This window comes from Xiphias gladius, chromosome 24 (assembly GCF_016859285.1).
Source record: "Xiphias gladius isolate SHS-SW01 ecotype Sanya breed wild chromosome 24, ASM1685928v1, whole genome shotgun sequence".
Taxonomy (NCBI): Eukaryota; Metazoa; Chordata; class Actinopteri; order Istiophoriformes; family Xiphiidae; genus Xiphias; species Xiphias gladius.
In genome coordinates, this window is record NC_053423.1 from 18673956 (window position 1) to 18696440 (window position 22485).

A 22485-nucleotide genomic window follows, 5' to 3' on the forward strand; every position below is an offset into this window, starting at 1 on the left:
TGTCACTTTAAATAAACATCCAAGAACCATTTGTATTTTAGTTCTAAACCCAGACCAAAAAGTACATCCATCTGTTCGATCGGTGACTGCCTGCTACTGTGATACACTGTTACTTTTGGGAGGAAATACCTGCAGAAATATTATACTTAGGATGCATTATTCCATCCCTAAATGGTGACAAAACCAAAAGCCAAATTTAAAAACAGCCATCTTTCAAACCTAAGCTTTACTACATAAAACTTGAGAGTCTGAGTCAAGAACTGCTTTCATGACCTCGTGGAGGATGCACACTCGTGTCCCTCTGTCTTAGTCTGACTTATGTGTCAAGGTCACACAGATTACTACTGATTACACGATCACTTGATAAAAACCCTCTGAACCAGTCGTGTTTAACTGCCCTTTTAGGGTGTACGGTGTGCCCCCGGCGTTAACAGGAAAGGATGCCAAGACAGTATTAACATTCATTGCTTTAAAGTTCAAAAGTTGTAACTAAATCAGAAAAAAAAAACAAGTTTAAATGCAGCAGTGTTAAACAACCTGAAGCTAAGTCTTGGAAAAATAAGGTCCATACTATTTTAAACTCTCAGTTATTTATGTGGCTAAGTATTAGTGATGTACTGGTTCAATACAAACTAAATTTGACCAATCCACGATAAATACCATTTCTTTTATTTAACTGTCAGTACATTAAAATGCAAAAGTAGGATTTTATAAATTATCAAAATGTGTAGACCTTCATGCAATTTTAGCCTCTTTCAATTTATGCTGGCGTGGGGTTTATTCTAGTAAGAAAAATTGCCAAATTCCAACTGAAAATGATATTGGGTCATTTCAATGTGCATTTGCATCTATCGCGGGTTTCTTTTTTGATGCTGCCCCCCGGAGTTGCAAAAATTGCAAATAGGGGCTTTAAATTTCACACTAAAATCTGCCTCAAAAGAATTTCAGTGTATAAACTTCACTCGCACAGCCCGCCTAGTAAAGCAGTGGTATGTAGTTACAGCCTCATGGTACCTTACACACTGAAGAAAGATCCCATTCAGTATCCAGGCGTAGAGGTACTCACTTTAAATTGAAAAAGTGAAGACATTACCGGTATCGGCCAATACCCTGAGCTAAGGGAACTGAAATCAGGAGAGTAAAAGTGGCGGTGGCGCATCCCTGGATTGGATATCCATAAAAGTGTGATACACAGACAGGGTCCAGCAGGTGTTTTCCACCAGCTGATCACCTGCTCTGACATCACTGGACTGAGGTGTCACCAGAAGTGCAACAAGCGAAAAGAGACAAAGGATCAGAAACGAAAGGTCAAGAATGTGAACGATTTTATAAGGACTTCTGACTGGTACCGTCCTACGTTTTGAGGGGTGTTATTTTTAAACTGAACAGAAATGTCAGGGGCTAACCCATGCCTGCAGTGTCTGTGCCAGCTCCAGTCCTGCTATTGTGTGGAATGTGAGAAGCCTGGCTCAGGTCCCAGACAAGGCAAACACCGCCCTAGAAAAGGTTAAGAGTGTGTTTCTGTTTTCAAAACATATACGCAGATTTGTGGGTGTACGTGTGTGTGCGTCGGCGTCTATATATCTTTTTGTCTGTCTGTGAGCAGGCTGAAGAAGGTGTCGCACCAATCACAGCCGTTAATCGACAAACCGAGACCCAACACTCCCAAGTGTCCAAACCACGTAGAGAATACAGACACAGGCTATAATCGGCCTGCCATTTTGTATAGCTCCAGACTGTCTACCATCATGATGTGTGGGTCTGAAATTGTAAGTTAATGCATCACACGATATTCACCCAGCAACTCTCCTCTCTCACCCACACCAAAGAACAGGAGGATTAAATAAATAAGTGAGGTAATTCCAGAATGTGACGAAGGCTTTAAGAGCAAGTGGCTCCTATTCCAGCGCCACAAGAAGAGAACAAAAACAATCGAGTCAACCATTAGTCATTTGAAGATATATCTAGCCCTCAGTGTGAGGCAGTGAAAACCGTTTATCTTTCACACAGTATCTCTGCGCTCTGTCCCTCTCTCCTTCTTTCTCTCTTTCCACGTTTACTTGCCTCCTGTCATCCCCAATGCCGACGGATTACACGGCCCGTTCTTCTTAGAGTAAAGCATCTGATTGTGATTCTTATACATGAAATCATAGCGACACTCAATCCACAGGGCTGAACTCCAAAGAAGGTGAAACGGTTCTGTCCTCTTGAGCCTCTGGAAGGCTCCCAAGCATTGATAGACAAAGACATCCACTCAGGAAGCAACATCTGTAGGGGAGTCAAAGAGATGCTGTGGGGAGAACAGGCCTCAGAGACAGCATGTGGGGAGGCTTCAGGAATTTTTCTCACCGCTTCACAGACTTAACAGAATTAACTTTGGGATTAATAGTTGTCAGATACAAGGGGATTCCTGAGGTAACTTACAGTGAACTTCGAATTGAAAGAACATAGAATGAGGCATTTAGCGAAAGCCCTAAAACCTAGTGTATTCTGATTTTTCATTTTCCCGTTCCCTGCCAGAATCAGCAATAAGAAACATGCATGTGTCTCTGCGTTATCTTTTCCTGGAAGTGTAAGCAGCTGAGAAAAAAAAAAAAAACATTACTGACACATTATTGTAAATTCACACTGTGTAGACATTTTGCGGTATTCACTGCAAGCAGCTCAAATTCTCAAATGTGGTTTTGATTTTTCATACCGATTCCTTCCCTTGACCTTCATCAAACACTTTTTTACAGCACGTAACCTAAATGAACCTGAAGCCTGGAGTAAAATAAATAGCAACAGATACGAGTGATTAATATAAAATGCGCTCTGTTTATCAAGAGTCATTATGAAACGAAAAAGACAACAAAGATAACAGCCGTTTCTGTGACTGAAGTAGGTTCAAACACAGTCGTGATTTGCTGAAGGCTGTGATCACACCACATTACTTGTCCACTAACTGTGTACTCAGATTGACTATAATGTCTAATGTTTCGCTCTATCAGAGCTATTATTATCTCATATTTGGCTCATAATCACTCAACCTTAGTAGTGGCACAGATATAGCCACGGTCCTTGTGCTTTTGGCAACTCATTTGACCATAACTTACACATTCAGCACTAATGGCTTCCACTTGTTTCCCTGGAATAATATTATTTATACTCATTCTTTTGAAAAAAGCTTTTGTTCTTTTTTAGGCCATTTTAAAAAGAAAATATTTAAATGCCTCAGTGGATTAAAATATAAGTTCCATACCTTAATAACACACTGCAGAGCACTCACATTCATAATTCCTTAAAGCTGCTACAATAAATATTTTTTATATTAACAACGGATCAAATGAACCCGTGTGTGTAAAAGGGGTTGCTTGTTGTGGTGAACTCACAGATAAGTATCAGTCAACTCTGCAGTTCCCCTCAGCTCCACTGAGCGTTTTAGTGACTTTTAGCCCATTGTTTTGGTTTTACAGGAAAGCTAGGTTTTCAGCCTTACTACTCTCATCAGTGTCGTTTTGATCTCAACAGGCGCCTTTTTTGTACTTTATGATATTTGTCTATCAGCAAACACAGTGAGCAGCTAGCTAGTGAACATAGTGGGGCTTTTAGCAGCTAAAGAGTCAGATATTTCCTTCAGGAGTTGGTGGAGAACAGACCAGAGACAAGATTCCTAATGAATGCTAATGAATGCTAATGTTGCTCTGTGTGTGTTATAACATGTCAGTTTTGTATTTCTCCAAGTGTTTTGCTGTCTCCAAGTGGCCCAAAAAATGAATGCATTTCTAAACAGATCACTTCCATACCTGAGTAACACGCTGCAGAGCACTCACATTCATAATACCTCCAGCAAACAAATGAAGAAAAATTGGCACCATTACTTGAGTGAATATACTCAGGGGTGTATGGAAACACAAACGTATCAGAGGAAACTCTAAATTTATTCCACAGATGCGTCAGTGGGTGCCAAGCTACAAGCTAGCAGCAATGTTTTCAGAGTGGTTGCCATAAATCCTACATTTGTTAAGCCAAATGTATAACCTTGTAATTAAAACAAAAATAAATCCCCTCTAAAGTACCCACCAGAGAGTGATTTACTTAAATGAGTGATGGAAAAGGAACCATATGCTTGCTTTATAGCTGCAATAAGGTAAACTAGACAGATTCAAGACACATAGCAAAATGACCATGAAATTTACGGTTTCATTCATTGACCTTTATAGAGGCATAGGTGTACGATACCTGTCTGCCCAATATCAAAACTTCCAGCATGTTTGGGGCCACCGGCTGCACTGAAATATGATTTCTGGAAAAAAAAAAAAAAAAAAGAGGCAATGGGGTCTCAAAACAAAGTGGCTTGCCATATTGAGCATGACACTACTACTGAAATCATCAAGATCAACAATGTTGGGCTCCATTTTCATTTCCATGTGGAAATACTGTGGCATGCAATGTTTTTCCCTATTCCCATCACATGCTAAGCAGAAAGCACTATTTCTATTTAACTTTCAGTCATAGTGCAAGTGCAACCAACAACTTTTCTGGAAGCTGTTATTTTAATGTCCTTCAGTAATTTCCATGGTTTCCTTTTTATAAGTTTTGGGGTCAGGAAGGAAGAGCTTTTTATTCCTCAGAGCATCTCCTAGCCTTTCCGCATCATCCGAATGTTAGCTTTGGCCCACATCACCAGTGAAAATAAACTCTCATAGAGGAAGTCACCCCTAAAATAGATACGTTTCTCCTCGGATCCCCAAGCATGCTGTGTGGCCCTCTGATAGCATTAAGTAGAGAAACATATTCACCCTTTCTCGTATGAGCTCCCAGTATGGAAGGGAAAAACGCTGCTGTCCACATGTTGGTATATCCCTTTAAATCACTGCTTGTGCAGCACAGTCATGTTTGTCAAGAGGCAGAATGATGGGAATTTCACAGGGATAAGACACCAGTGATAGTTTTTCCCCCTCCTTTTGTTCAACAGCTTAGTTTGGCACAGGCTGTCAAGAAACGCAGCTCTTAACCACTCTCTACTGTCTCCACAAGGAGGGAAATGAGAAGATCCATTACTTTCATTCCCGAGAACAGAAACAAAATTTGGCTTGCTGAACTTCTGTCTGTGCCAAATTTTCATTGTCCTTGAAATATTAGAAAAGTAGAGAAGATATTCTCAGGGTGTGCTGTGAGATTTGGGCTTCATCTACTTCTTACTCAATGCAACCATTTCTTTTTCTTGAATAACCACTCTAGTGTTCATTTTGTCAGCTATTTTTAGATTTTTATTCTTATTCTTAGTCTTAGTCATGAGATAAAAAGTCTGTGTTAGGTTTAATCATATTAAGTCAACTTCACCCTTTTCATTTGAAGTAAATTTTTAGTCAACTGAAACTCTGGACATTTTAGCCTTGTCTTAGTTGAAAACAAACATACACATTTTAGTATAGTTTTATTCGAGACCAAGAATGAGCATTTTAGTCAAACGTCAGCAAACTGCTTTCAAATAAGAGTTCATCCAAGTGAATTTAGCAATTAAGTCTGGAAAGATGCAACAACATTAGCAAATCCAGTGCAATCTAACTCTTACAATATGAGTCAATCGCATTGTAAACAGAAAAAAGAAAACCCTTAACAATCAAAAAGAACCTTGTACAACAGCCCTGCAGCCCACCACTGGCACTAAAAACAATTATATTTTACATCAACCTTTTCATAAGTCCACTTGGTACCTGTGAGAAGACCCGTTTTTCCCAAACTCAGTTTTGGAACTCACTGAAATGTGTCGAAAACCGTCAAGTACCGAAAGCTGTTTCTGAATGCTTACGTGCTCTTTGCTAAATGTTTGACCAGACAGTCTGTCCAGTTTTAGACTTATAAGTATTTAGTGAAGGCTCCAGTACAGCTGCTTGTGTTCAGAAAACACGTAATATTTAGGAAGTTTGGCTTTTTAAAAAAGGGTTTTGGACAAAAGCATGTATATTAATTATAGTTACGTATAGAAAAAGGCATTGTTATTGAAATTTGTATGGATGCCAAGACTCGGGTCTGGAATCGGTACTGGTATTGGACATTTTCATACAATAACCAGCCCTAGCTGTGAGTGTCAGAATCCATTTGACGATTGTATTAACTGCTTTTAAAGAAATGGTTTGACATTTTGGGAAATTATACATTATTTTTGCCTTTTTGCCGAGAGTTAGATGAGAAGATTGATAGTTATATAAAGCTGAAGTCAGGAGACCGTTGGGTTAGCCGAGCATAAACACAACAGAGAAGGGGAAACAGACAGCTTCAAAGGTAACACATTTATACAATCACCAAGCACCTCTAACACTTTATATCTCATTTATTTAATCCATTCAAAAAACAGAGTGTGAAAATGACAAGTTCTTTTACCAGTTGTTGTGTGCCAGTTTTGTTTTTTTTTGGTTTTTTTTGGCTGGGCGCAGTAACTTACTGGACATCATTGCTCCTGCTAACAATCTCTTGGCTCTAAGCTTCATATTTAACAGATTCAAACAGAGACCAATTATCAACAATCTGCCCCACTGTGATGTTTTAAAAATGTGGCAAATAAATAAGCAGGTTTTGGCCAAAAGGCTGGCACTTCTGTTCACCGAAAAAAGACTCAGTCAGAGAGCTTGGAGGAAATGATTGTAAAGCCAGTTGCAGCCAAGAATAAGAGGGCAACATGATCTACCAATTTTGCTAAGTGAATTTGTGGTAAATATGGCTTGAGCAGTAACATTATGCTAGCACACCAGCGTGTTCTGTCATTTCATGTCGTATTCTGATGTGCTGGTTTGTAAATGTGGGTTGTAGCAGCATCAACATTGCGGATTGACATGAATTTGGTTCTAAATTTCTTCCATTGTCAGAATTTTGATGTAGCCCAACTTTGGTCGCAGAAGCTCTCTCACAGCACAATCTGAGACCAGCGATTTTGATTGATTTCTCCCGTAGTCCTCAACTTTTGTCTATAACAGCCCAAAATTCCACGGAGTAAAAGAGCCTTACATCAGTCACTTAGTCAGTACTTTCTTGTAAAACATGTTTCCATCATATTTTTTTACAACCTTGATTCGTTTGTCAGCTGTTTCATATTTTCTGTTCTTGATTTCTTGATTTATATCTTATCGCTGTTAGCTTTCTTATTCTTAATTCTGCAAAGCACAGTGTAAGTTCTGTTTAAGAAAGGTGCTGCACAATTTTTTTTTAAATTGTAATTGTTGTTTTATGTGTGAAGCTGCTTCTTTCCCGCTGTATTTTATCCCTAACATCAGAGCTAGCCTTGTCTGAGGGTCTGCGCCTTGCAGGCAGGCCATGGAGGTAATCCTTGGACAAACACAAGCCACCTTTGACTGGTCAGGAATGTTATCAGGGTCCATATACTCTACCCTGGGTAGGAAGGAAAGATCTCAGACTTAAAATGCTTCCCCAACAGCTGTTTGCTGCATCACTCTGTCCACCTCCCACACTGGACTGAGCACCCAGGCACGGGGCTGCAATCTGGATTGGTCTCCTCTGGCCTTCTCTTTCATCAGGGCCGGTTGGAGCAACATCAGGGCGAGCTTTCTCTTAAACAAGCAGCAAAAACGCTGGCGTGATTAAGATAGATAGACTGGCCGGGACACTTAATCTTCGGTCCAATGAAAAATGTTAACTGCATCCTGATGCCCCCCCCCCCATGAAGCATAATAAGCCTCAATTACCACTGTGTGTTTAAGCATCCCATGAAATGACTACACCAATCTCTTTCCCATGCTGATCTGTCTTTCTCTCTCTACTTTTTGCTCATGTTTTTCCATAATCTAATGAGTAACTTTCAATTACATGCATCTAGGGAATTTAATTTATTCTGTTTATCACACATTTTAAAATATAATCCTATAATCCACATATAATAATATCTTATTGATATTGAATCTTTCTATTTTAAATGAAAAATGTCTGTGGTCCTGCGATGTCGGGAAAGAGGCATGATAGTGATGGCAGACGTTTTAACATTCTCCCATTTTTACATCTGAGTAGAAAGTTATTCTAGAGGTCTCATTAGTCAACCCTTCAGTCTACCAGTGCTGCCCTTGTGTTTTCATAGTATCACTTGTACTATCACAGACGGATGAGGTCCACTGAGCAAAGATAAAGCCGGTGTTATTTCACCCCCGGCCCTTCTTGACACATGGATCGCTTTTGGGAGCCACACAGAAACACACCGGTTTTTCAGACTTGGGACTCAAACAGTGAAAAAAGTCAAAAGTTATCAATAAAATGTGCAAAGCCCTCTAAAGTGAAAAAAAGTGTGTATTTTTTTTATAAAAGAGAATCTAAACACACAAACACACACACACACCTATCTAAAATTTGCAGTACACCATGTCTTAAACCTTGATAAAGACCATGTGTAAGTCCAATGATAAGATGATGTTATACAGATTCTGTTCTGTAATCTCAAAATCCCTTTCATACAATATTTCATTTGCATTTGGACATGTGTGGTTTAAAATCAAACTTTGCAGGAGGGTGGAGTGGCCTCCAATGCTTTACCTCCCTAATTACAAACTCCGTCAACATCTCCCTGTAACGTACTCTGACCAACGCCCGGTTTACTGATGAGGAATGACGATTTCCTCCAACCTGAGGAGTGAAAAGATTACTTTATGAGGGTAAATGAAAAGCAGGCACAAAGCCGAGCAGTCCAGACAGATTTGGGAGGACACGCTGACTGCTAATGAATACACTCAAGGTATTGATGAGGTTCAGGTTGATTAATTCCCCCGGCTCCACCGTAATCCATCAAATCCAACAGGTGTTATCTCTGCATGCAGTTGCGTCGTGTTACGCCACCTTGTTTCGTAGACAAAAAAATAAACCATTAGCTTTAAGAAATTAATCACAGATGGGACCTGGATTGGAGCCGGTTATGCCACATTTGGAAGTCTGTTTATTTGATGAATGTGTTCATTTTAAAGAGATAGTCTCACTCTCTTTGGAGACACAAAGTCTGCCAATCCATTTCAGTGGTGGCCTCCCAATTTGCAGCTCATCAACATTACAGCAGAACCATATTTGAACATAGTAAACACGTCGGTGGCTCTATAAATAAACTGCAGTTTTTTCGTTCAACAGTAAATAAATAATATCATATCAGCTCAGATATAATGAGGATTGTGCTTGTTTAAATCTATAGACGAAATCAAACAGGTTACAGATTTTTATTTTTATTTTATGTAAGTCTTGATTTTCCAGTTATACCCACACATCCTTGACTTGAATAAATAAAGGGAGCATTCTCTTCCTCTGTCTTTTCCTCCTCTGAGTGTCTCTGGGGGCTCTTTCTGACTTCCTGCTATTAAAGTGACAGCCCACTGGAGTACAGGGGGTGACTGACATATAACTACCTCTGCTCTATGACCGAAGCTCTGTGCAACTCAACTGGACATCTGTGGAATTTACTCAAAGGGTAATTTACTCAGGAAAAAAAGAAGAGAGAAAGTAGGAGAAAGTAGTCTTGTTTGCTGGATGGGTAATGAGCAGGCAGAGACACGACGTGCAAGACGTCTACGGAGGCTAGAAAATCAGACAGCTGTGTGACATCCAGACACAAAAGTTCATTTCAGTTAATGTACACAGTTACATAACAACATAGCAGAGTTAATATAAATTGTGATGGTTCTGGCTTCTACACGAACAACTCCATATTTTGTCGCTGCCGTTGTGGTTGAACAGCATAACACGGAAACAAGAAAAAAAAGCTCAGTTCCTAAAGCACATAAACTCTCCTACTGACAGACATTTTGACAAACAACGTGTTGACTACGAAAAAACAGCAAACACCGCTCGGTTTTGGTCTGAGAGGCTCGTCCAGAAACCAAAACAAGTTATCTAGTGAAGCCACAAACAGACACTCTGCGGAGACCACACATCCAGGGAAACATAAATATCTCAATAAACTATGTACTACAGTGCAACCGCTTCAAAAGAAACGGATACGGTCTCATGCAAGGATGTTGTATGTGATATGCAATTCGACGACCAACTTTTTCAGCAGGATCTAATTAAAACAGGAACATTCAACAGCATTCCTGTTTCCGTCTACCACTTAGAAAACAGCTAACAAACAACAGACTCCCCTTGTTAAATTCAAGAAATACATTTGGAAACATTTATTTAAAAGGAAAATTGCTCCACACTAGAAGTTCCATATGAAACTGCATACCACCTGAGCTCCTCCCTACCTTCTGTAGCCACTGGGTGTAATTCTCCATAATGTGCTCAAGCTGCTGGATCTTCTGGCCGGGAAAGTCTGGCTCAGGTGGTGGAGCATCCCTCTGGAGAGCGTTGGCGTTGTACTGCGGGCTACCGGCTTTCGCCTCCCTGCAGGAGCCTCCTCCGGCTCCATCTCCCTCGGGTAGGATGAACGTGTAGGTGCACTGGCCATGCTGGATCTTATGAAAACGCCTGTTGCTGTAATTACTACTACTACCACTTCCTCCGCTGCTGCTGCTGCTACTACTGCTGCTGCCACCTGTGCTGCTGGTGCTGCTATCCGTCCCTTTCCTTTGCTCCCCTCCTCCGCAGCCTACAATCACCAGAAGTGCCGCCAGAGAGAGCAAGTGGTGGCCAAAGTTGTACCACAGCATCATTTCACCCCAGGAATAAGGTCACAGGTGAATTAAGTTCTTATATCTTTAGCTGCTCCTTCTTCGTTTGGCCGGATGTTCCCTTTAAAGCTGGATCAGAAAACGGTGAAGAACACCGTTAGCCTGGAAAGTGTGTCATCCATCCTTACATTGGACCTCCAGCATTGAAAGCTACTGCAGACGCTTGCCATGGACACTTATACATGCTATGCTTCCAAAGCTCCTTAAAGTTTTTGTCCTGGCAGGAAAGGCTGCACACTTATCTTGCAGAGTGACAGCTTGGTTATAAATCGTGATGTTCACTCCAATAAATCAAAGCCAGATGTGACCAGGCTGTGTGCTTGCATTTACCAGTCTATGCATTTAAAAGAGGTGCCGGGCGAGCTGGGATGGTGTCGTCAGACCTCCCTTGGTCTCTCTGCCTTCCCTTCCTCCTCCGCTCTCTGACTTCACGACTGGGGAGAGTGAGAGAGACGCTCACTCTGAAGAACGGTTCCAAGCTTCCAGCACACTTTGAGCCTGCCCCTTGCGCAGCCTGCAGAGGAATGTGAGTATGTGCACAAACGAGCGTGTGTGTGGGTGTGTGTGTGTGAGTGTGAGTGAGTGTGTGTGTGTGTGTGTGTGTGTGTGATCCTGGCAGAAATGGGACCCCAGCACAGAGGATGTGCTTAGACTATGAGGATCGGTTTACAAGCTCTCTGACTGCAGGCTCATGTGGTTGACCTGCCTTCTTGCCTGCAAGTTGACACAAAAAACTTGTCTAAATGTGTGTGTTAAATTTATCTGCTCCTGACATTCCCCTTTACTCTCTTATACTATATAATGACAGGTGCTTTACACCACACGTAGGCATGAGGGAGGTATATTCTAGGTGATTTTTATAATTTAATTCTCAACTTCTTTCATCCCTCCCTTGGCAATAGACCCCCATCATCAAGGAAAGTGAGATCTTTGTAGAGGCGATCTTTTTCATCGTCTGATATCTTTTGAGCACCTTAAAGTTTTTATCCGTAATATTTTCATCGTATCAACATCGATATTTTACATTATTTATGGCTGGCATTTATTATGTTATAGCCATTACATGTATTTAATGTATATCTGAGAGAGTAACTGCTTAAAACACGTCTCCCTCCCTGATAAACATGTAGTTTCAAACAGAACTCTGGGACTTGTGCTAAGTTGTTTTTGGTGTTACTGCCAGTAACCACAGGTGTCTCGCATGAAGACTGTAACTTGAATAAAATGATGAAGTATTTCTTCCTAGGCTTTAAACTTTAGTATTGCCTGGGATTGAATGACATCAATAGTAATTTTCCATCCCCGTAGCCCAGAAACAGCAGAACCATTCTGAGTGTGAGATTCTGCAAAGACTGCAAAAGCCTCTGCCTGCAAGATTAATTTTCTGTCTTTCATCCACGCACTACATCTACATTACATGCACTGTCCCTATCTTCATTCATTTTAGATACTGTATGTCTGTATCACACACACCCTCTGCTGTTACGTTTTCAAGAAAACAAAAGTGAAATCCAAGAATGAGCATTGGAAGATGGAATGTCTCTTCATCATCAGGCCAAAAGAGGGAGCAGAGTGAGGAAACACAGCGCTGAAAGGCCCTTGGTCAAAGGTCAAGTCCTTGTTATGGACAGTCCATTAAAATCTCTGATTTGGGGATACACAGCTGTCTGAATTCTGGCCGGACTTCAACATTCCTCTTTAGTCCAAAACATCCCAATCTGTGACCCTGCTTGAATATGCTTGTCCATGCTTTTATTTGTGTGCAATGTACAGTATGTGGATTTTTGCACACGCGTTTACTGTCTCCACCTGCCTACTCGTGCTTGCATATTATACGGTATATGTCTCCATGATTGATCCTGCTTGTGCGTTTGTACGATAGAGGGTGTGTATATTCAGTGATAGCAGGGGGCTACAAAAAGTTGGGCCCTCTGTGTGGGAGAGGGCATGAAGGAGACCCAAGATAACAAATCCCCTGAATAACCCAGACTGGCCCAGACACAAAGCATGTGCAAATATCTCTTGGAGAGCTTGTCTTTGGTTGACGTACTTCGCTGGTTCTCTAAATCTTGGTGCCAGTTACCGTGTCCAAGAGAAACTAAGTGGGAGGTACTTGCCACCTCTGGGCAACCTTGAGTGTGCAAAATTAGAACTACTCATCACTTCTGTGAACTGCTACACACACACAAAGAGAAAAAAAAAAAAAAAAAACGGGGCGAGGGGGGGTTGTTATGTCTATTTGCCTCTGTGATTCTGTGATTCTTGTTTTAAAATGATTTAGGTGGAAACATTAAAACTAGCTAGCTTCAACTGATAAAATATGCCAGATACAGTTGTCATTGCAGTCAGTAGAAGTTGACAATCATCAGCTAGAAGTGAAAAGAGGTGGTCGTCCACCTTTGTGTGAAATCAGAGACTGACTATGTCAAAAAATAACATGAATTTCAGGTGGTATATCTGCCTCCACACTGTCACTGTTTACAGTATTACTACATGTGCTGTGCAAGACGCAGGGTAAAATACGGAAAGTTAGTGTTTGTTACCAAATTGTCTACATATGCTTTTCTGTGAAATTGGTTTAAAACCCCATTTTACAGCATGACAATCAACATTCTCGGCTAGCATTGGCTTTTCTTTATTGAACAAGCAGCAAAAACTTGTGCGGAAACACAAGTTCTAATGTCAAATCTGAATCCTTATTGGGATCTAAACTTATTGACAAAACAAAACGGATTTTCTAATCTCCAAGGGTATAATCATTTACTAACCCATGTGGGCCTATGCTGCTATGTGCTGCCTGTCCCACATATTTCCAGTGCACACCCAGTTCAGTAAAACACAATGATCATTTTGCTGGTGACAGTCAAGCACAGTGTGCGCCATGTGAGTTGTGAGAGGCCTCGCGGCAGCTGGCCTTCGTGGGAATCTGGCTTATGTTTTTCTTGCGAAAAGTTTGGGAGGACATTTTGTATAACTCAGCATCAATCCGACTGACACTGCCTTCCGCATGTATGTAAAATTTAATGTACGATGTGGGAACATCGAAGATCAGAGTTTTTACAGCTTTCTCAGTCCTTCCTGGTGTGACCAGTGCATTAATCCTTTTCGTCATAAGGGCTCATTATATGCTAAATAGGGATAATGGGGCGATTTCCTCTGGGGTATAGGGACATGGTTCATTCACTTTTCAAATCCTGTTTGTGTCCCTCTGGCTGTTGTAGTTTCAGCTTTATTTACTGACTAAAATCTGTCTGAACAGACCTCTTACCGACCAGTTATCAGAGAAGCTCTCAGCTGATAAAAATGTGGATACGTTCATATATGTCGCCGTCAGTTACTACTATGTGCTTAATCACAGTCGCCATCCATGTATCCCAGAGCCCAACACCTTCAAATGTCTTGTTTTGGTAAACCAACACCCAGAACCCAAAGATATTCAAATGCAGTGATATAATACAGAGAAAAGCAGCAAATCCTCACATGAGAGAGGCTGGCACAAGCAAATGCTTGGCAATTTTGCTCGAAAAATGACTCAAACAATGAATTTGTTATCAAAATAGTTGCTGGTTAATTTTCTGACAGTTGATTAATCAATTAATCAAATAATCAACTCATCATTTAGCTCTAGAGAGCATAACAATCACTTTAATACTAATATAGACGTCTGTCCTATTGTTTGATGGTAGGAGCTGTCTCCCTGAATTCTGAAACTAAACCTATATCCTTGAATTAATTTTTTTAATTAAAAACAACATTCAGTATTCAATATTTACTGTGATATCTGAACATTTTTGAAACTTACCATTAACAAATTTTGATTTTTTTTCTCCCTGGCCAGAAAAAAAAGCACACTGTGGATTATAAATGCAGTTATCACTGGATGTAAAAGACAACAGCGTTCCGTTTGACTCCAAAGACAAACCTCAGCAACTCATTCGGACATGCTTGAATAGCTTCGGCACCCTCAGTGTTTACCAGTTTCTTTCAACTAGGAAAATTTGAATTTGATTAAATGGTTGCATAACCCTGCCAAAACACTGATGGCACCGTTTCTTTCGCCCTTAAGCCGCACCGTTTGTCATGGTGATTAAAGTGCACACACACACACTCAAACACAGTGTCATGGCAATGCTGAACCAGTGCCAGCTTCCACACCACTGAGTCATCAGTGAAGAAATCTACTTGCAAGTGCTACAGGCCACTCTAGTTTATTATTCTGCTGTTTTGAGTTCAGGGTGGACCTGTCATATTCTGAGCTCCATCTGAAAGATCCACAGTGCGGTCTGTTAGGACCTCGAGGGGACGTTAATCTCATGCACAATAGCCTTGTTAGCATTTGGCTGAGTGATGACTTCACTTTTCATGCACAGTGGTTCAGAGGTGACAGTTAAGGAATTATACATCTGTGTGTGCTTTGAGTGGATTTGGGTTTTGTGAAGGACTCTGTCTGAGTGGATGTGCTGAAGTGCATGTGTAGGAACTTAAGAGTTACACTTGGGGCTTACTCTCTGAAGCCACTTCAACAACTTTGCAGTAAGCCTATAGAGTAACAAGATCAAGTTTTCAACTCTGCTTGCAGAAATCCTTTTGGATGATAATACTAAGGCTCAACCTCCAACGGTTTTTCTTATAGAGACAAACATAAAAAGATTAAGAGGAAAAGTGGGTACTGAGCTGGATATGGAGTAAAGCAGAGGCCCAGCAAGAACACACTTGAGAGTTTTGCTTTGCTACACTCTCTGGTGAATGGAATTAAAAGTTAAATCCTTAATTCCTCAAAACCTATCCACAATAAAGAAAATAGAGTATCTCACTGAAATAGGATTAATTGATTCAATGTTTCCATCTTGGGATGGAAATTTCAGGCTGTTGGGCTGTTGGCGGTTCAGTTGTTTAGTTGGTCCACCACTTTGATCCGGAGTGAAATATCTCAACTATAACTATTGGTTGGATTACCATGAAATTTTTCGCAGATATACATGGAGCCCTGAGGATGGATTTTGATTTATTTGGTGTTCTCACAACTTTTCCTCTTGTGTGACCAGTGAGTCAAAGTTTTCACTTATGCGTGAAATATATCAATATCTGCTGGACGGATACACACAAAATATGGTAGAGTCACCAATGGGCTGACATTTTTGCGTTTTAATAAAATAACTCTAACAAATAACTGTAGGATGGATCGCCATGAATTTTGGTACAGACCGTGGTGATTCCCAGCCCTTTCCTCTTTAGCCACCAATGGGTCAAAATATTATTTTGTCCGATACTTTGGCTAAATACCTGCAAAAGTAACTGCAGTCAGCCTTGGTTGTACTTTGTGTTTAGTGCTAATTAGCTAATGTTATGCTAAACCAGGATGGTAAACATGGTAAACCTTACACAAGCATGTTAGCATTGCCATTGTAACCATGTTAGCATTTTGGCATTAGTATTTAGGCTTACATTTAGTATTAGTGCTTTGGTATAGCGCTGCTAGCATGGCTGTAGACATTTTGTCTTGTTATTCTATCTTCTACCTCAAAAAAGTTATTGTAAATATGGCCAGTCTTTGAGGATTTTGAAAATAGTCTGAGAACAGAATTATGTGTGTTTATATGACCTGGGTTTTTCAAACACTGGTGGTCAATTGTCTTTTAAAGAAACCAGTAGTAACCACTGTGCCCCTAAAATATATTTTAATACATAAGAGGCACAAATTTTGGCTGACAATGGAGACATAAACATAGGGTGCCTAGAGATGTGATGTGTTTTAATGTATTCAATACCGGCTCAGACTAATTTCTGCTGCAGAAGCAGATGATTTGATGGATTTCCTAATCAACCTATTGTGACACATGCCTGCCTGGAGCTATGATGTCATCAGGGTGAGACCACTGGAAGAGTGACACCGCGGAGCCATTAGCACAAGGTGGCTGTCATTCTTTCTTTTCCCCCCAGGCTCCAAGTCTGTGCTCACCACAGGCATGGCCTCTATCTGCTGTCAAAGCAGCCATGCCCAATTCATTTCCCACCTCAATCCCTCCCATCCTCGACTCATGAGGCAAAGTTCAGACCAAGGTGAAGCAAAAAGTAAGGAGGTTTCTGTCTGTCATTATGATGTTAAATCTTTCATTTCAGTTCTTAACTGAAGGGGTGTTTTTCTCAAACTCACTTCTTTCTCTCAACAGAAAAGGAACAAGAAGTTCTGAAAAAAGGGGAATCCATTATCAAGGTAACCACTCTCCTGTTAGTCCTTCAGGGGTACGGCATGATGGTAATACTACAAAATAAATGACAAAACATTACCAAACAATTGGAAAGAGAAAAAGAATTTTAAAAAAAAGAATGATAAGTGCCTTGGGTCCATTTATAAAAGCATTTTTGGTTAGACCTCATGTTTGTTTTGCCTCTTTGCTTCACCAATTTCTCATTATAGCAAAATATATTTCAAGTTCAAGTTGATATGTGTATTTCTTATGACGTTCTGTATACTATTGTGTACTGCATGGTACCAGCCCCATCTGATGTTACCCCAACTTCCAACTTCTCACCCTCATTCTTCCAAAGTCCCATCATGAACTGCCACTCGTATATTTTAGTTTAGTTTGTGTCTCTGTTGTGTACAGAGCAATCATTTTCCTCATACACTGAAATCAAATTTTTTACAATCAAGCTTACATGATGTCACTTGAGCTATGTTTTCAAATCGCAATCATACGGTTGACCAACCCCATGTGGAAACAAATGCACATACAAAGAATGAGCTTTGCCGCCATGCTTGGCTGTTGCAAAGGTCAGATGAGGGTTTGGCTAGACTCTGGGTATCTGCAGTGGTACTCTGGGTATGCTACTCTCTGTTCTTCCACTGATCCAGAGAGCTGCGTAAACACTGAACAATGTAGGTCTGCAGGACACAAAAACACTGAGACATGCAAAAGTAACAATACGGTCAAAAGAAATAGACAGACACACAATGTATACAAATACGCATAGTGTATATAGATGATGGGGCACCAGGCACCAGAAATTTCTCTTATTGATGAGTGTCTCAGACTGACACTCACAGACAAACAGAGAACAGAGACTGACAATTTCATGTAACGCATGAGAAGGACTGTAGATTGCAGCTCACGTGTGCACAGAACCACGAGAATCCAAACATTACAAAGCATAAGAATCAAGTCATACACTATATGTTGCAACTGCTGAGCCGATGGTAGTTAGAATATGGGTTTCACGGTTGATCAAAACAAGTTGGACCAAGTCTTCTTGCCACTGGAGTTGACTTTTGGGAAGTGTGTGTATGCGCAATGTTTAATGACAGATGATAAGTTTGCCCTCTGATGCAAATCCTCTGATCCAGATATTGCACGTAATTTTCCATAAGATTATATTAAACGTGTTTGGCTGTTCTAACTGGAATCAGGACCATCTAAATCACCTCCTGTATGATTTGAAATTATTTAAAAAATGTCAAAAAATGGAGAACAAAGGATAAAAGAGTGCAGTATTCAGTGCAGAGCCGCACTCTTATGAACTTCACTTGTTGCCCATCATCTCATTCAAAATAACACTTTTACCCCATTTCTTTCCCCCTTTGATACATGGTTGAGTATAAATTAGCAAGACAAGCTGTTTTGATGGATGTCTGTTTTGGTACACAAACAATCAAGTGTTTCTCCGCTAGGGATTTTAGGGGGTTGCCTAGAAATGTGACTCTAATCAAGTCTACGCGTTGTCCTTTGTGCTGTCCTTTATATTGACTGTGTTACTCTGGTCAATATGTGCTGTGTATATTTGTGGAAATAAGTTGTTTTGAATTTGGTTTCCTAGTCTTTGTATGTTTAAAAATTCCGGAGGTCTGTTTCCAGCATTAGTACCCACAGGACCGTCACCCATCACATTCCCCTGCATTTAGCTAATATTCTCTATGTACATTCTCCATCCTCTTCTGCCACATCAGATTAACATTTATCTAGATTTAACATTCTAGATTAACAGCGAGCAGACGCCTGATACGAGCTGAGGCATGCTGATATCACCACGTTTCCTTCACAGTATGAGTAACGTTTCAAAATCAGTTATTGGTCATAAACAGAAACATGTTTCTCAGTCAGTCTGAGCAAAACACTTCGACTGGTTACTGGGGGGATTGCATGGCACCCCTCGCCTTGTAGTTTGTCAGCGCTCCATGACATTATCAGACAATGGAACCTGATCTGCTGCGGGTATGAGGCAGAAATGCAGATTTAATTAGCAATAACTAATTTAGCCTGGCTACTCTGACCACTGTTTGACATCAATCATGATGACGCTGATGGAGACGCCTTTTGTTGGCTTCAGAGAGGCTACATTGTCCAGTGTCATACATCAGAGGAGACGCAGTAAGCTGAGCTACATCTTTGTACTTACTCTGCTAATTTCACTGCTGGCAGGCCTTGTTTGCTCTCTTCATCTTAATGCACAGCTAGCTTGCTGCCATTTGTCATGTTGTATTTTCTTCTGTGGTAATGGGGCCGGTCCTCCAAATATGGGAAACGAGCATGACATCAGCGCATGGTTATTTTCTTGACTTGACCTGATTGTGGAATCAACAACACATATTGAGTCAGTGTGTAGGTGTGTGTTGCACTTGGGTGAGATCATACATGTGACAGCAATAAATAAAGGACTCACTGCCTTTGATCCGTTCAGTTGCATGTCGCCTACCACATTCGATGACTCACACAGATAGGAAAATGGATGTCACACATTTTACCACTCGTGCACTTCCTGTGTTTCATTGTCCTCTGTGTCTTTGTCTCTCTATCTTTCTTTTGGGAATGATGCATGGCAGTCTATCAGGCAGAGATGAATGGGAAACGGGCTGCATAAACGTCCAGTTTCACCTAAGAGCCCACTCCCCTTAACTGACTCCTAACATACTGTACGAAGGATGGCGGGTATGGGACGTGATAAGAGGTCTGGTGAACAAGGGCTGTTCTGTGTGTTTCCTTATCCACCCCACCTACACGTACTCACAGCTCTGTTTGTGAATATTATAAAGTACGATACAGCCAACACCAGACAGAGCAGGGTTTTGTTGATTCTGTCACAATGGTAATCCTTTAATGGACTGAGGGTTACTTTGCAAAGAGCCAAAGAATGTTCACAAAGTCTTTGCCGTGTCTGGAGGTGTAGAATATAAAAACTCTTGAGAGAAGATGGATCGTTATGATACTGTTCTTGATGCAACATCTATCTTCGAACTTGTGTTATATTCGAGTGATGAAGTGATAAAAACTTAATGCAGCTTACTTGCAGCGAACACAGTGAAGCACACCGGTTTGATTTATTAAATTCCAGAAAAATGGGTTAAGCTTCCCTTAAACTGTAATTAAATACTGATGAAGGTCTGGGAAATCAATCACAAGCTGTTTAAATATTGGGCAGGAAAAAACATGCTTGGTTGGAAATTTATGTTAGCTACCACACCACAGTAAGTCAAACAGGCAAGGCCTTCAGCTCACAGAAAAGTACAAATGCTCTGGACAGTGAAGTAATGAAAACACAGACATCATCGAAAATGCTTGGATCTTTTTTTGCATCCTTGTATTTGGTTATGTTTTAATTAACCTGTATGTAAAGCAGCATAAGAAACAAATATGTTGTCTATTGTGAGTAAAAGTAATACATAAACCTTAAAACCTTGTTTGTTGCAGTTGTCGTGTTTCATGTGCAGAAGATGTAAATTTTTGCTTTAAAAAAAATAAATCAACTTCAACACATGGCCACCAAGACCTATGGGACCAATCATGTTAAATTGAACCTGTCTTTCATGTTCTCAGACACAAACAGAAGCAGCTGCATCTGGTTACCACCTCCACGTATCTGCTTTAGGTGATGCAATACTCAGATAAGTTTAGTTCCTACAACATGAGTGCCCCAGGGCTCAATTCTGAGACCAATCATATTTTATTGACATAAGGATGTCCTCCATTACTTTATATGTTATTATTCAGATGACACTCAGATAAATACAATACACATTCTACCTGTTATGAAAGGTTGAATGTTGACAAATTTCCAAGAAAAAGACATTCTTATCAGTGGTTAAATGAACAACATTATTCCATGACCAACACATTGTATTTCAAATAAACTCATTGCTGACAGCCTGCAGAAATTCATCTTTTTCTCTAATGGGTAAAAATTAATTTATTGGCTCTAACTGAGAAATTTTGTTTTTCTCAACTGGTTTGATGTAACGTAAAGCAATTTGCGATATTGGTTTTGAAAGCGACTATACAAATGAACTTTTAAATTTTTAATTGTGAGAAAAGTTTATAGAGAACAGAATACGGAGTCTGAAAAAAAGCGTTCCCTTAAACTGATTTTTCTGTCTCACTCGGTTTCCCCCATCATCCGCTCTCTTTCTTTCTCACACACTCACAAAGTGGTCTGTTTTCAATTTCATCCTCTGCATCTGAATCACCTGATGACAACACAAAGTGACTCCTATGCTTTCCATCTCTGCAGACCTGACATTAATCAGCAGCTTATTGATGGTAGATGGTGATACCACTCAGGATCGCTTTGCCAGTCTAGTTTATTGTCTAGTTGGTTCATCAGTTAACTTGATCGATTACACAGCAGTTGTAGTAGTCAAATTAATTTCGGTCTTTGCTGCCAACGAATCTTTAGAGGTGTTGTTAATTAATACTTTTTCAAAAGGCTATAGTAATGTAGCTTTCATTTTTTTTTTCAGGTTTTGTTAATTTATTATTTCATATAAGAAATCTACCATCAATGTTGTGCCTTTCATATCAAAAAAATGAGGTGAAGCGCATTTGTCAACACCTAGCCAGGTGAACTGCTGCACAATGTGCTTTCATCACCTAAGGCTCATTGCCATAGTTTAAGTTACAGCAAGTTTGGTGAATGCAATGCAATATGAAAATATTTTCACATGAGATATATATTTCCATATTTTCATTTGTGGAAGTCTCATCGTGTTTCTGTGTTTGTATTGGTTCACATAACGAAGAAATGTCACCACACCAAAGGAGACTGGAGCAGAAATGAACTTGGTTAAAAAACAGTTCGTTTTCAGTGGAATAATTGCTGGTTTTAAACTTTTCCCTCATTTTCACATCAAGCCATGCATTCCTGCAGTAATTTGAGGGAATTAGGCTATTTTGATTTTGTTTTCTCATTGCCTTGACCCCTCGATGTAACACAAAGGTTTTTCTTTTTTCTTTTTTTTTGTCTCCAGACAATATTGTGTGACCCAAGTTCACCGCAGCTAAACTGAAGGAGAAAAAAATAGATAAGTGATCCATATCCTCTGAGATATCTCAATTGAACGTGGGACTTTCATCATGGGAACTGTAATAAAATGTCAAACTTTCAGAGTCTGTTGTCAAATGGATTGCACTTTAGGGTCACAAGTCAGTATCCACAGTCTGATCTGCCTCAAGGATATTTACTGTACCTCTTGATTGATATTAAACACCAAAACATTAAACTAAAGAGATAGTGGGATATTACATGCTTTACCATTTAGGGTACCGTTCTTCTTCTTGCACAAATATCAGTTGGTGACCACCCATTTAAGATGCGATAGAGCTGCAGTGGTTTTTTTTCTGCTGACTGGTGCCAAACCCGCTACTGCGCCAAAATTTGATTTACAACAATCTGAAAGGATATGTTTTGAGTTCATAAGATCATATTTTTTTGTGACAACCATATGGAAAACAGCAACCAACAAATATGACCACATCCCTATGCACACTCATAAAGTTAAATGTCACTGAGCCGAAGCAATTCATTTTTGTCTCTTCCCACAAAGTATATCTTATGCAGTACTTCTCTGAGATTTAGCAAGTGT

General features: G+C 40.2%; 1 protein-coding gene and 1 long non-coding RNA gene across 2 annotated transcripts in view; one reads left to right on the forward strand and one right to left on the reverse strand.

Moving 5' to 3' along the window:
* Nucleotides 1-11104, reverse strand: part of angpt1 (angiopoietin 1) — a 57064-nt gene extending 45960 nt beyond the window's left edge. Inside the window, exon 1 of the mRNA XM_040121590.1 lies at nt 10209-11104. Within this exon, the coding sequence (XP_039977524.1) occupies nt 10209-10616 (408 nt within the window). The 5' untranslated portion in view covers nt 10617-11104. The remainder of the gene's footprint in view (nt 1-10208) is intronic.
* A 5407-nt stretch (nt 11105-16511) lies between these two features.
* Nucleotides 16512-21967, forward strand: LOC120786259. The gene is made up of 3 exons (XR_005706677.1): nt 16512-16706; nt 16805-16848; nt 21871-21967. It is a non-coding gene; the product is annotated as an uncharacterized LOC120786259 (long non-coding RNA).
* Nucleotides 21968-22485: the final 518 nt, after the last annotated feature.